This window comes from Amblyomma maculatum, chromosome 4 (assembly GCF_055883805.1).
Source record: "Amblyomma maculatum isolate TAMU_Amacu chromosome 4, ASM5588380v1, whole genome shotgun sequence".
Lineage (NCBI taxonomy): Eukaryota > Metazoa > Arthropoda > Arachnida > Ixodida > Ixodidae > Amblyomma > Amblyomma maculatum.
This window is the reverse complement of record NC_139347.1, coordinates 72800044-72815043: the sequence shown is the minus strand read 5'-3', so window position 1 is coordinate 72815043 and position 15000 is coordinate 72800044. Positions and strand designations below refer to the sequence as shown.

The window sequence follows — 15000 nt, the reverse complement described above, 5'->3', positions numbered from 1 at the left end:
ATTTACAGACACAACAAGTTTTTGCAGTTCAAGGCAGATTTCATTTCTACTGTGTAGTTAAAGCATATTTTAAAAAGTTTCTCTAAATAAAATATTCGAATTCTTTTCTGCAGAAAGCCTCTTTTTAATGTACGAGACATTAAAAAAAATACGTTCATTAGAGGGTTATGTTCAATATTATGGTTCTGAAAATTAAAAGCAAGTGTTCAACATGTTTTGAGAATGCAAAAGGGCAACACACAAAGGCACCAATGCGACATAAACAATGCATACCACAATAATGGCTGATTAATTATACTGTAGACCTCATGCATATCGTCAAGGAAACAAGTTTAATTATTGTGGCTCTAGTAAGCTTACTCTCAGCTTGGAATGTTCTGGCTGCTGACAGTCCATATTGGTTTTCTCATTCCAATGGAACGGTAACATATTAACGCATTTGAATTGCAAACACTGAAGTGATTTATACCATCATATGCCTCGGGTGAAGATTTAATACTGTAAGAGCACTGCCATATCGGACGGTCGTAAAATAATCCCTGTTATTTAGACAGTATTATACTTGTCGAATTAATGACTGGATCTCAGATCAAATGCTTTTTTTTTCACTCTGTAATAAATCAGCTTTCAGTATACAAAGCTTACATTTCTTCTAATAACCGTTCAGCGCTGCCTAACTATGTGTCGAAGACCAAGAATTTACAGCGCCATTTTTTTTTAAATAGGGTGACAATGTGACACATCTTAACTGCAGGGCGGTTTCGGGAGAAACGTGCTAGTGACGTGTGGCCGGTGCAGAAATAAAACAACAAAAGCAACCCAAGCGTTTAAACCTTGTCTCGTTACCACAGATTCGCTTTTCAGAAGGTGCGGCGTTAATTACTGCCCGTAGGACATCGCGCAGGGCAAATTTAAACCAAGGGGAACAAGTGGAGATTGCGTAAAGAACTCAGCAGTGATTAAAATTTGCACCAGCTTTTTATATCACAGCTGCTATGCATTTCATTATTTTTTGGCTACGTCATCTCACTAACATAAAGGACAGCCAGCCGCGATTATGTTGTGCAGTGCTGGTGATACTTTCTTAGCCTCGCATTGAAAAGTTCGCGGTACTTTTTATGTCTGCCTGGTATTATGTGACACAACAATAATTAGTTTCTGGTGAGGTACACTGTGTCGAGGTTTTCCCGAACTGACTGGTGCCCCTAAAGTTGGTATTGCGCTCACTAATGCAGAAAGAAAACAAATTCACACATGATCAATGAGATTCGTGTGGCATGTACGTGAGTTCATTACTTTTCTGCACCATACTACAGGATTATGTTCTCTTCTGTGGGAAGAAATGACAGAAATATTAATGCTCGCATGCGAATCATTTATTTTGCAATGGCTATTTTGTTTTACGGACTTCAACCGCATGGCGTGTCCTGTTGTGGTCGGTGTTTCGTTCAGATGAAGCTTTCGAACCCAATAGGATTATCGGAGTCTTGTAGTAAGGGGCGTGGCCTCCTCCCATACCACTTTCCGGATACATGTTCGTGATTTTTGAGGTGGCGCTGTTCAGGTGTACAGCTAGAAGTGACAGATACTGAGTCTTTCCTTTAAACCAATTTACATTTGCAGTTACAAGTGCACGCTCAGCCACCAATATGGCTTCTTGCTGTTCAGGTTATTCAGCAGCCTTTTCTTTGGGTGTACTTGGTTTGACCGTGGGCTGGTTTCATGGTTATTGAGTCGTAACCATGCGAAAATCAGGTTTCCACTACATAATGTTGCAGAGATTTCGCTATAGAAGAAGATATCTGAAAGTGGTCAGTTACTGATACAAACGCACTGCATATTCTTATCACGTTTGCAGCCATCGGCAGTCGTCAAGGCTCTGCGACAAGTGGTATCTGATAAAGACCCCGCCTTGTGGGACGACCTTGTGTGAGTATTGAAAGCCTGCACACATTAATATTTACTTTGATGTTTCGTTTTTCCCATAGCCTGGTTTCTGGCGTAACGGTGGGTGGCATAGAAAAACAAGACAATGCAATGCAAGCCAATGGCACGCACAGAAAGAAAAGATGCAGAAATTTGCTACAAAACTCTCATTAATCGCAATAATAATTACCAACAGTGACACCACTTCGTGAGTGAGACTACCTGATCGGCAGAATGACGTTAAAATGAGCTTGCCACATTGAATTTCAGCTCAACAACGGTCGACTGTGTGAATTATCTTCCAATGAAGTTTTTGTTTCTTTCCCTCTTGTGTTCAGAGGCTTCCGTTAGCACTTGTTTTATATTGCTTATGTTCTCTACTCGGTAGAACTTGCCAGAAACATACCAGCCCGCCAGTTTTGCAAACTTTTTCAGCCAGCTTTTACGAATATTTGTCGGGGGTCTCCTATATTTAATATAACGTATCTTTTGTGCAGGAGGTCTTTAAAATGAAGTGGTTTTGAATCATACAGATAACAATAATGTTCGCGCAATTTCGCTAATTTAGGGTTCATATTCTTCTTTCAGCAGATTTTAGATGTTACAGTCACCCCTCCCCAATATTTCTTTCTCTCTTACAGTCTCTAGTTAACCCATTTGCAAAGAAGTGTTTTCTGAAGTTTATTTCGTTTCTTCCGAAATACGCATACCAACGGTTTTTTCTAAGTTCAGCTTCATGTTTTGCTTCTCACACCTACTTGTATAATACGAAGGTCAGCTAGTAGTTCAGGATGTCCATGCACGTTTTTCGCACATGTGTATATAAAATAATTTTTGGTAAATAAAGAGCGAGGTACGTGTTTAATGCACATCAGAAATAAAAGTGGTCCCAAAACTGACCTTTGTGGGGCGCCTAAGGCTACTTCATATAGGAACACAAATGCCGAATTTATTGCGTCAAACTAAATTCCGGGCTTAGATATTGTGAATTCATGCAATACTCTCCGTATTATATTTAAGCTTTTGTAATTTGTGAATCAACAAAGTAGGATTAATGCATCAAAGGCCTTTTACAATCTATTAAATGCACAATATGCTGCTACCCCTGTGTTATACGTCATCCCTGTTGGCGGTGTTCTGTCGATAGTAGAAGTGCAGATAAGGGTTTCCTCAGTTTCGCGCCGGCAAGCACTGTTGTTGTCGTTGTTGTTGTTGTTGTTGTTGTTGTTGTTGTTGTTGTTGTTGTTGTTGTTGTTGTTGTTGTTGTTGTTGTTGTTGTTGTTGTTGTTGTTGTTGTTGTTGTTGTTGTTGTTGTTGTTGTTGTTGTTGTTGTTGTTGTTGTTGTTGTTGTTTAAATTGATGGCAAAAACCTCATATAGGGGGATCGGCCAAGAATTGGGGTGCAGAGATATTTGCTTTTGAGAATTCGAACGCAGAACACCTGGCCTATACTTCTCACAAGATGTCTGCAGCACTGCGAAAGGCAGAGGAGCCCTTGCAGTTGAGCTCCTAAGTGCATCTCACCCCTGGGCACTATAATAGAGAATTGTGCTCCTACTGTCACCCCCACCAATTAAGGGGCCCAGAGGCGAGTAGGAGCACGATTGCCTATTGTAGTGCGCGTGATTTTGATTGGACCCGGGTGCCTCTGCCTTTCGCAGTGCTGCAAATATCTTGTGATACGAAGTATAGGGCACATACACTTCGTTGTCACCAGGTGTCCAACGTGCCACCTGCCAAGATGTAACACTACGAAGTGTGTGCGTCTCCAGCACATGGTCGAAGCTCGAACTGCGCTTGCCGGCAAGGTACTGCGCCCGGTTTAGTCTTGAATAAATCCGCGTCGGCCCTTCCTCTGCCGATACAACACTGGCGACGAGCTCGGGTTATAACATGCTGTCTAGTACTTCACATATGTCAAGCACAAACTATGTTCGCTCAGCGACACAGGAAGCACCATGTCGGAAATCATGTTGATGAGGAGTAAATAGCGAATTCACATTAAGATGAACCAAGCTTGTGCATAACACATGTTCTCATGTCTTGCAGGCGACACTTATGAGCGATGTTGGTGTGTAGTTGGACACTAACTCCCATGCCCAGGCTTTTAAACTGAGGGGACACCTGCTAATCTCCAGTCATCGCTTGGACAGAATTCTTTAAATAATGCGCACAGAAAAGGGGCAGCTCAGAGTGCGAATGTGTGAATTGTCGCAGCCAGTAATGCTGGATAAGTGCATATTTAAACAGGAAGCTTTTTTAAGAATGCAATAATTTCTTATATTGCATATTCCACTGAAACCATCAATATTTCTGCACATATGCTATTGAGGCGCTTGCGGCGTTTTGCCATTCATTTTCAAAAAAGCACCCCACCTGTTGTTTGTGACAGTGTCAGCCTCTCGTTGCTAGCAAAGTTGAAAGCTGAAATGAAATATTTATTGAGCATCGGAAGATTGGACAATTTTCGCGTTTTTTTTTTTTCATTTTCATATCAGCGCCGTAAAATATTCCACAGTTAATTTACGATCAAAACTGATGTCCGAATAAGCTGACTTGACTAGCGTCTGAATCAAATATCTGATTACATACTGCAAGTACACTTGGGGCTCGGGTTCAAATCCGACCTCGGAGGCTGCGTTTCGATGGAGGCGAAACGGAGCGGCGTCCGTGTGCTGTGCGATGTCAAGGCCCGGTAAAGAACCCCAGGTGGTCGAACTTTTCGGAGTCCTCCACTACGGCGTCTCTCATAGCCTTAGTCGCTTTGGGACGTTAAACCCCACAAACCACAAACCAAACTTGGGGCTCACAAGACACATTTTAATGTAATCTGTAGTAGCCATAGTGGCCATAACAAAATCTTATGCACAACAATATCAGCTTGAGCGTGAAAACAAAAGACGGCACGAAAGCAAAAATGAGGTGCACGGCTTCACAAATTAAACGATCGAAATTGAACACGCGTAACTTGACTGCACGCAGTTAGCGGGATCCGCATGTTTCAGAACAGCTTAATAAACTCTCGCTGTTAAATGATTTTATAACGGGTCGCTTTATGGTAGCGGAATTCTTTGGGACTCAGAAAGCTTGTTTGTAAGGTGTTATTGTTTATAGCTGATTGTTTTCTAGCCTTTTTGTGCAGTAGTTTTGTTCCTAAATACAGGAACTTTCGCCGAAACTATTACTGAGTTAAAAATCTTAGATTAGAATGCGCATCGTCTCCATCAAACTGGAGCTGTTTTGTTTGACTGGCAAATATACAAATATATCAGATTTCTTTTGAGAGCTTTAATTGATGGCAGAAAAGAAATCACAACCCCGTAAATGAATCAGATTGTCTGACTGTTCGGTAAGAAAAACATATCTCTCCATCCTACAAAGCGAATGGTGAAAGTATAAATTTATGTGGCTGGCGTTATCTAAGCATAAATAAGCATAAATCATAAATAAAATGTTTATTAATGAACTAATGTAGTGAGTGCAGTACACTTCGCCTGCACTTAACCCGTTAGTCAATTCTGCATAATTCGCTTTCATAACTCGAGAAGGAACCGAGTGGCGATGGTTTCGCGTGTTTTGCTTTGTTATAGTTTTCAAAACAAAGCGTTTTGTGGTCGGCTGCGCCGAGGCGAGCGCATACATTGCCAAGCTAAACAAAGGCGTCATCAGGCACGAACATAATCACGCGCACGCAACCTGAAGCGTATACGTAACGAGAGGGTTGCTTCGCCGAGTACTGGAACGCAGGCATTGTGCGCCCCTCTTTATATGTATATATTTTTTTGTATTTGCATGCACCCAGTCCGGTTGCCCCATCCGCAAAATTGAACGCATGATGCGCAGTCCTTTGGACTTGCGTTTCTTGGCAGCTGTCACCGAAAGTAAATAAAAAATGCTGCACGCATTGTTCTGTGGCAAAAGTTTAATTAACGTTGCTTCGCAATTACGCTCTGTAATTAATCGGAAGTCCGATTCCTTCCGACGGGAATATTCGACGCGGTTTTCGCGTAGGAACAAAGAGCCAAGGCCGGAAGCGTCTAGATTTGAAGCTTTTTTTTTTTTTTTTAGAGACGACTTGCTTTCAAAAATTGTTGAGCGTGTAAGCTTTGTCAGACAAGGATCAAGCTGAGAAATATGGCAAATATTTACGTTTCTGTGCAAATAGCATTTTTTTGTTGGAAACAAAGGCGAGCGCTCCAGCATGCCTCTTGTTTGCTGTTGCTCTAGAAATTCTTCAAACACACCGGAGCTTGAAGTGTCAAATCAAAGATGCAAATATAAATAAAGTAACTCTATACTTTTACCAACTTTCCTGTCGCAGCCTTTACTTTACAAAAGCGAGACTTCCTCCACTTTTGAAGTGAATATTTTTCGCATGATACTCCATAACGAGAACGAGACGCTATGCGTGCATCATGGAGCAATGAGAGCCCATTTTACGTGCCATGATTTGTCTTGTTTATTCTTTTTCGATTATGAAAAGTTTACGAATAAACATTTATAGCAGCGTGCAACACTAATCCTTCCTTCTTTGCTTTCCCTTTCCTCTTTCGATAAAAATATATATCATTTAATGAGGCCAAAGGGACGAACGAGCCCGTATGGAGGAACGTAATTCTCACTTGATGTATACTCCGCATCCTGCGAGAAAAATTCGCGACTGAAATTTCTTTGAAATTTTATTTACGTCTACAAACTCCACAAACAAACTCATACTGGATCTTCACTCTCTTTGGCACAGACGGACGTTAGACGACGGCTTGAATACCCGCGAGGCGTCTCTACTGCACGAAGAACTGCGCGAAGAGGACAGCGTGAACTCCGCCGAGCACGGAGATGCCCACCAGCAATTTCTTCTTCGGCTCTGCCAAGAGGTGGCCACCGTTACTGGTAAGCAGTCTCCTCGCCTCACATCTATAATGCGCCTTGTGTTTCTTGAGCGCAGTGAACCTCGCTTTTGAGTAATGGTACTTTTTGCTGTGTTAGCATAAGGTAAGATGGAGTCCAAAGACAGACTGCTCCCGCACCCCTATTGTATCGCGGGCAGAGAAAGATGTGCCAATTGGCGAGATAAATGAATAGGTCCTTTGGAGAATGGTTTTTGATTACTAGTTATTAAATAAAAGGGGGAATGCTACTCAGCGACCCACGGCCGAGAAAGCGGGCCCGGGAAGACCCCATGTATCTCCCCTGGGAAGTAGCGGAAAGGATAGGTTATTGGGGAAGAGGAAGTAGGAATAAGGATAGGGTTATGGGAATTAAGTGGGTATTGTGGGCAGAGTAGGATTTTGGTTGACAATTTGAGTCGAGCTCCCTTTCAGGCTTCCGTAGAGGGCGAGCACTCGCTCTTAGCCGAGATTACGGCCCTCGGCCTCAAGATCATTCCACCCCACAAGGTGTTTGCCGGGTTTCCAGCGTCTGAGACAGGTTTCCTTCGTGAAGCCGCTTTTGAGGCTCCCCGTTCCCAAAGCCCGGTTCCCCCACCCCGACTCTACTTGAGGTACTACAGAGAGGTGGATTTTGCTTAGCGTTCACCCCTACTTCAAGCTACTAGGCAAGTGGCCAGATTTTGGTCTCTGGCTGCTCTGGCGCACACTGATGGGTATTCTTTCCCAGTGTTCGGCTGATATTGCAATTAGGATGGTATATCGTGCAGGACGGACAATCCTGAAGTCCCATCCATTGCTACACGCAGTGCGAACCTCGAAGCTGAGAGATTCGGTGCGATATGGAATGACCTCAGGGAGAGGACGTGTTGGTGCTGCAATACCGCATCTAGCGGGAGCATGAGGAACTAGAGCTAGTGTCGAAGCGAATAATAAAGTGACGCTGTTGAGGCAGAAATGCAGCAATACATTGCATGATCCCAATACTTCTTATGCTTTCTACACGTAGTTTAATTCTTACAGCCATGCACGCCTCTAGATAGTCAACTTATGAACTCTGTTAGATGCATTTTGAAAGGGCCATTCAAGATAACTCAGTCAAATTTAGTCCTTAGAAAAATCTGCCAGTTGATGTTCGTTCGGCACAAAAAGATGTTTTCCATCGATTCCTCTCAAATTGCACTGATTATGGCCTGAAGTGTCGCGCATTTCCTTCTTTTCTTCTTCGGTGTTTTTGTTTAGCTATCAAGAAGTCGCAGAGTAGCAAAACGTTCTGTCTTACTCGTGCGCGTAGTCCGCTGATTTTCTGTTCGGTTTGAAAATAACTATCACTTCTCGTCACAATAGTGCACTTTTAGAAACGGACGATGATGGCAGTGCGTTGCTATCTTTAAGTTATCATCTTGCCATTTAAAACTGGTAGTCCGCTATTCTAGGTTGACTTAAGTTTTTTCCTCAGTATGCCATAGCGTAAGCCTCTTGTTAGCAGCTATTGCTCACATTACGTGCTCTCTATCCTCAGGCAGTGCGTTTCGCGATTTTATGGTTTAACGATTTTACGTAGCCTTGGCTCTTAAATAAAAGGCCGCATTTGTTCGAAGGCACCGGCAGTCGAAAAGAAATCGCTTGTTTCAGTTCAATGTACCAGGGGCTTCGTTGAGACGAGCACAATATTTTGTTTCTTTTCATCATCCAGCTTTAGGCAATCACGCCAGTGGAATGTTATTGGGACGCTCTCCCGTGACTTAGTCTCTCTCTTCCTCGTTCAAAGTCCACAAACGTAAACCTTTCCACAGCCATAAAAATGCGAATTAGTGTGAAAAAGAAGTTTTCCGCAAATATTATAGAGGATACTTATGTTCGGCGGTTGAAAACATCGCAAGGTAAAACAGCGCAGAAATCACACACAGGACGCAGAAAGGTGAGAAGAAACCCGGCGCTGACTGACAACTAACGGCTTATCGCTGTCATCCCTTACGCACATGGAATTTCACACAATCTAAGAAAACTAGGAAGAAGAGCTGGTATTGATGTGCTTTGTTCCACTCCGGATGGCTTGACCAGCCTGTGCAAGCGTATGAATAATTGGGCCGAACAAGGATTGGTTGCAGCATAAAACATCGCGATCGGTTCGTAACTTGTACTGAGGGCGTAGTTTACTCGATTCCGTTGTCTTGGGGCCGTGCCTATGTAAGCCAAACTGCAGGTGCCTCAATAAAAGATTACTAGAGCATAATTACAATGTGACAGAGCGGATATCAGGCCATCTTGGCATTCACTACCGGGATTGTAAATGCACACCCGGCTTGAGCAACACAGGTGTCCTGCGCAGGTGTGGCGACAAAACCACGCGAGAAATTATCGGGGCCCAGAATATTGCGAGCCTGCAAAATCGCTGTGCAAGCACTCCTTCCATACCCCTTCTAGATAAGGAGCTGCTTTGCCTATCGGGACCTGGGCGATCATAGCGCTCCTGCTTGATATCTGCGATGCGGCTGTATTCTTTCTCTTGTTTCTGATGCCGGCTGTATATCTACTGAGATATCAGAACGTTAAACCGCTAGTTGTCAGTCAACGCCTGTGTTCGTCTCACCTTTCTGCGTCCTGTGTGTGTTTTTTGCGCTGTTTTACCTTGGGATGATCAAACAACTAGCTCGCAATGTTGAAAATATGGCACGCCGATGTTAACGGCTTCCGTCTGTGGTTTCGCTTGTGCGTACCCATAAGAGCGGATGCACGTAATTTTCTTCCCGCTTAACCACGAATCTCTTAATTTATGTTTGTATTACCTTACACGTACTCATTATCGTAAGGTCATAAACTACCACATTACCTGAAAGACAACTCGTCATAAGTCCAGCTGCCGTATGAATGGTCTTCGGGGTCTAAGAGGGGCGTGTCTCAGTCGGAACACGGAGGCATTTCATTCTCCCACCTCAAAGAAGCTGTCCGAGTTGGCAGCTCCTGCCTACTCGGTAACGTCATGTGCTCCTGTGAAGTCACGCAAAAAACAGGTGATTAGTGGGATGGAGAGTTCCTACGTCACCATAGGAAATATCGGTGGTGACGGTTTTGAGCCATGGATAAGGCGACGATATCAGTTTTGGAGATGACCACACCTACCTCACGGCTTAGAGGAAGTATTCAGAGACTTGGAATGGGAGCAGTTAGGGATAAGGGTAGATGGAGAATACCTCAGTAATTTGCGATTTGCTGATGACATTGCCTTGCTAAGCAACTCGGGGGATGAACTGCAAATAATGATTGATGACCTAAACAGGAAAAGTAGACAGGTAGGCTTGAAGATCAATGTGCAGAAGACTAAGGTAATGTTCAACAGCCTCGGAAAGGAACAGCAGTTTACATTAGGTAGCGACGTACTGGAAGTAGTAGGCGAATATGTCTACTTAGGACAGGTAGTAACCGCAGATCCGGACCATGAAAAGGAAATAACAAGAAGAATAAGATTGGGATGGAGCGCATTTGGCAAGCACTCACAGGTTATGACTAGCAGCTTACCGGTACCGCTAAAGAGGAAGTATATAACAGTTGCATCTTACCTGTACTCACCTATGGGGTTGAAACGTGGAGGCTAACTAAGAGAGTTCTACTTAAGTTGGGGACAACCAAGAGGGCTATGGAACGAAAAATGGTAGGGGTAACATTAAGAGATAGGAAGCGTGCAGAGTGAGTCAGAGAAATAACAAGTTACCGACATTCTAGTGGAAATTAAGAAGAAGAAATGGACATGGGCAGGACATGTAGTGCGAAGAAAGGATAACCGATGGTCGCTTAGGGTAACAAACTAGATTCCAAGGGAAGGAAAGCGTAGCAGGGGGCGGCAGAAAGTTAGGTGGGCGGATGAAATTAAGAAGTTCGCAGGGGTCAAGTGGATGCAGCTAGCACAGAACCGAGTTAAGTGGAGAAATATGGGGGAGGCCTTCGCCCGGCAGTGGGCATAGTCAGGCTGATGATTATGACCTCACGACGACCAGGGGAAGCATTTCACGTGCAGTTAGGTACCCACTGCGAGTAGGGGCCGTGTATAGTTGTGAGCAAAAGCGGCATACAAGAATTGGTGGTGGCTTAGCTTGGTTAATCCTGGATATCAGAAGCGAAAAGCTTCGACGATGCCATGGCTTAGCTTGTGGTTCCTCGGCGTAGTTGTGGCTTACCTTGTTGTTCACGGTTGTACCTTATAGATATTCCGTGGCTTATCATCACGGTGAAACATTGATTGCAGCCGTACCTCACATAAGATTAAACTTTATTCCGATTCCACATCATCATCACCGTTACACTTCTATATAGACATAAACACAGCCCGGTGAAAGCGCGCGGCACTGGCTAAAAGTCAACCGGCAGAGTCGCGGCGGCGATTGCGGCGGCGGTTGCGGCGGCAGCGGCGGCTCCGACCATCTGCGCCACTCCTGTGACGTCACGTGGTTTACGCATGCGCACCTGTGGCTTTTATTGCGAAAGCAATTCTACGCCAGGTCTAACCGCTCGTAGCTGTGTGCCGTGTCCGTGTCCATGACCGTGGTCCCCTGGCAGGAGCTGCCAACTTGGGTCTCTCGTTTCACATGGGCCGGTTTTGTCAGACTCAGACTGCCAGGACCCTTGCGACACTATGGCATGTTCATATGGCTTGGTTAAAGCGGGTCTTTATATGGGTTTCTAACGACGGAGCACACGCGAGACTCGGAGTTGACTAGCCTAGTGAAGCTTTTCGCTTCAAAACTCAGTATGTGATGGTGTTCGGCAAAACTACATTTAAACTTCATCTATCAACAGCTATCTGGGATCGTGGCAATAATGGCGGTGCCCAATTTTATTTACATGCATGTGTCGCTCTCTCGCCGTCGCTGGTTAACATTCCGATGGAGTTTTCCTGGGCTACGTCACCGTCAGAGTACTCGTTGATACCACTTTTGCTCACGACTGCACGTAAAATGAAAGATGGTTTTAAGGGAAGGGAATTCTTGGTAACTAGTTCATTTATCGGATGACAGCTCAACCACCCCACGCAGGATTGAGTGAAAGAAAGACTAAGAACAGGAGGTGAGGAGGGCATTGTAGAGGAGTGTTCGCGATTAATTTCGACAAATAGAGCAATTTGTTAATGCACTGAAATCGTGCAAGAGAGTGGCGTCCTTTGCAATTCGACTCTGCTGCGGTAGGGCTGCCGGTGGGGGTGGTTATAACATTTATGAACAATTAAATGGTTACAGAGAGGTGGTTGGGTTAGAGCCTTTTAGGCCTCCTTCCCTCACAATACTAGATAAAGCCCCTATTCCGGGGCCCCATTGGCAAGCAACGCCGCCCGCGTTCGTTGACCCAAGGCCTTTTGAGCCTTGAGGCCCTGACAGCCGAGCAGGGCCGCCTCCCAGTCCTCTCTGGTTGGATTCGGGTTGGGAGGAATAAGTGGGTTTTATTGGCACGCCCAGACCATGTGGAAGGTGTCAGCCATATCCCCACAGTACTGGCACGCGCCGTCAAAGGATGTATTGAAATGTTTAAGCACCGCCGGGCACAGTACAGTATTGGTGAAAATTTTGATGAGAAGGCGCTAGTCAGCGCGATCCAGTCCCTTACAAGAGGCCGGGTAGCGCCTGTGCTCCTCCTTGTAATAATAGGTGATGTTTTTGAATGTCAGAGCCAGATTGTCTGATTGGGAGTAAGCGGGCGGCCTGATCGGCCTGTTCGTTTCCCTTGAGTCCCTTGTGACCGGGTGCCCAATGAGGTTATGCGGAGTTGGGTCCATGTATCGGCAGCTCGATTGCAGTATACGCCGGGCAAGCGGGGGAGCCCATTCCAGCCTATAGTACAGACAGGCCCCTCGCAAGTCGGTGATAATGTGTTTCGACTTGGGAATACTGAGAGCCAGAGCGATAGCAATCTCCTCCGCTCGAGTTGTGCTGTAATCTTTGAAAGTTACCCCGTTAATCGTGTTTGTGTTGTGTACAACTGCAGCCGCTTAGCAACCCCACGTGGTATGGGCCGGCAACATCCACAAAATACACGTGTTGCTGGTGACCATAGTATCGCTCTAGCGCTTCCTCGCGCGCCTAGCGACGACCGTTATGGTCTTCTTTGGACATGTTGCCGAGAAGGGGTCGGACCCGGAGGGGGCGTATCCAGAGTTCTGGCACTCTCACCATTTCCTCAATGTGGTAATAGTGTTTGATGTGTAGTCGGTCCAAGAGGCGGCGACCGGACGTGGTCTGTGTATGACGCGTGTATTGGCTTAGTAAGTGGGTTTCTCGTAGCTCCCGGAAGGTGTTCACCACGCCCAGTGCCAAAAGTTTCTGGTTGGACGTGCTGACCAAAAGGTCGAGAGCTTGCTTGATGACTTTCTGGTGGATGGCCTCCAATTGGTGATCATCGTGTTTACGCAGGTACAAGTAGGGGGTCGAGTAGAGGATTCTGCTCGGTGCAAAAGCATGAGCAAGCCGCAGTGCATCCTTGCTTCGTAATCCGCCTCGCTTGTTGGAGACCCGACGGACCATACAGCCCACCTGGTCTCCCACCATGCGAAATTTGACCAGAGTGGTGTTAGCTCTGCGTTGATGGGGTGTGAAGAGGCCAAGGACGCGGATCTCTTTGGACTCCCGGATCGATCCCGAGTGGAGACCGATGCGAAGCTGAGTTGTGTCTCGAGGGGAGGGACGTATGTGCACAAATTCAGATTTAGCTCGGGCGCACTGTAGTCCGCAGTAGGTCGTGTAGTCATCGACTACGGTTGCCGCTGCCTGCAGGCAGGCCTCCACGTGTCCCAGGTTACCCTGCGTGGCCCAGATTGTGATATCATCCGCGTAAAGTGCGTGATGTATCCCGCGAAGAGAAGCCAATTTGGAGGGAAGATGAAGCATAGCCAAACTGAAGAGGAGGGGAGACAAGACAGCGCATTTGAGGTGTTCCCCTCGAGCCAGTGGTGTATGGCCCGTGTTCCGCATCTTGTATGCGTATGTAGGCTTGGTGGTCTGTAAGGAATTGTTTTATGTAATTGAATGTTTTGTGGCCACAGTTGGTGTGACTGAGGTGAACGAGGATTACCTCCTGCTTGATATTATCGAATGCACCGTTAAGATCCAAGGCCAGGACCACCTTGTCGTTGTGGGGGCCTTCGACAGTGTCTAAGATGTCGTGATGGAGCTGAAGGAGTATATACTGTGCTAATTTTTGAGGGCAGAAACCGAACATGGTGTCCGCGAAGATGTGCTGTGTTTCGAGAAATTCGGAGAGTCTGTCAAGCACCATTGTCTCCTTGAGCTTGCCGACACAAGACGTGAGAGAGATGGGGCGAAGGTTCTCCACATCAATAGGTTTGCCGGTTTTCGGGATGAAGGTCACGCGAGCCGACTTCCAATCGAGAAGAAGAGGAGTGTCTCCGTTCCAAATACTATTGGTGTATTTGAGGAGCACGACATATGCTGCATCGGGAAGGTTGGCCAAAAGCATATTCCACGGCTTGATGTGTGAGTTCTAGGATGCTTTTATGTTTTAGGCGTCTGTTATGTTTCTGTTTTTTCCATCCTTTCGTGAGGCTGCGGTGGGCCTCCCAAATATATAGGAGGTGGTTGTCTACGTCCATTTGCGTTTCCATGAGCTGTATCTGCCTTTCGTGTTGTTTCAGTACAGACGTGACTGATTTGTACCAGATGTCATATCCTGACTGGAGGGGGTCTACGATAGACAGAGAGGTGCAGAATTTCGTCCAGTCCGGGACACAAGCTTGTGTTTGTGGGCGTTTCACCGTACGCATGTAGATGCTTGTGTAGATTACACAGTTATCGCTACCAAGAGTTTCCTCTGTGTACAGCCAGTCGGCATGGAGTATGTTGCGTGCAAACGTGAGGTCCAGGCAAGTGTCGCGTTGAATTGAATTTCCTACATCTTTTGCGCTGGTGGGGTAGTGTGGAGGGTGTGGAGAGTGTAGAAAGAAGTTCCGCAAGCTTTCTCCCACGTGTGTTCTGAGCATTAAAAGTAACGACAATCATAAGTGAATCATTTCCCGCTACCTGCATGCTTGTGTGAAAATTTCGCTTAACGTTACATTCTGAAGTTTGCCGCAGCCAGAAATCAATCTGCCATCCTCGGATTCAACTGCCTGAAAGCCCTAGTCACTGATCCCCGGCAAGGGATTGGTGACACAACCAGTTTCTCCATGCACTCGCACTTGGGTGAG

The 15000-nt window shown here is 45.7% G+C and overlaps 1 protein-coding gene across 1 annotated transcript in view; it reads left to right on the top strand.

Moving 5' to 3' along the window:
* The first annotated feature begins 1075 nt into the window (after positions 1-1075).
* The window catches only part of Gycalpha99B (guanylate cyclase 1 soluble subunit alpha 2), a 58364-nt gene continuing 44439 nt past the window's right edge, over positions 1076-15000 (top strand). Inside the window, exons 1-3 of the mRNA XM_084601949.1 lie at positions 1076-1279; positions 1859-1929; positions 6668-6816. Of these exons, the coding sequence (XP_084458075.1) occupies positions 1262-1279; positions 1859-1929; positions 6668-6816 (238 nt within the window). The 5' untranslated portion in view covers positions 1076-1261. The remainder of the gene's footprint in view (positions 1280-1858; positions 1930-6667; positions 6817-15000) is intronic.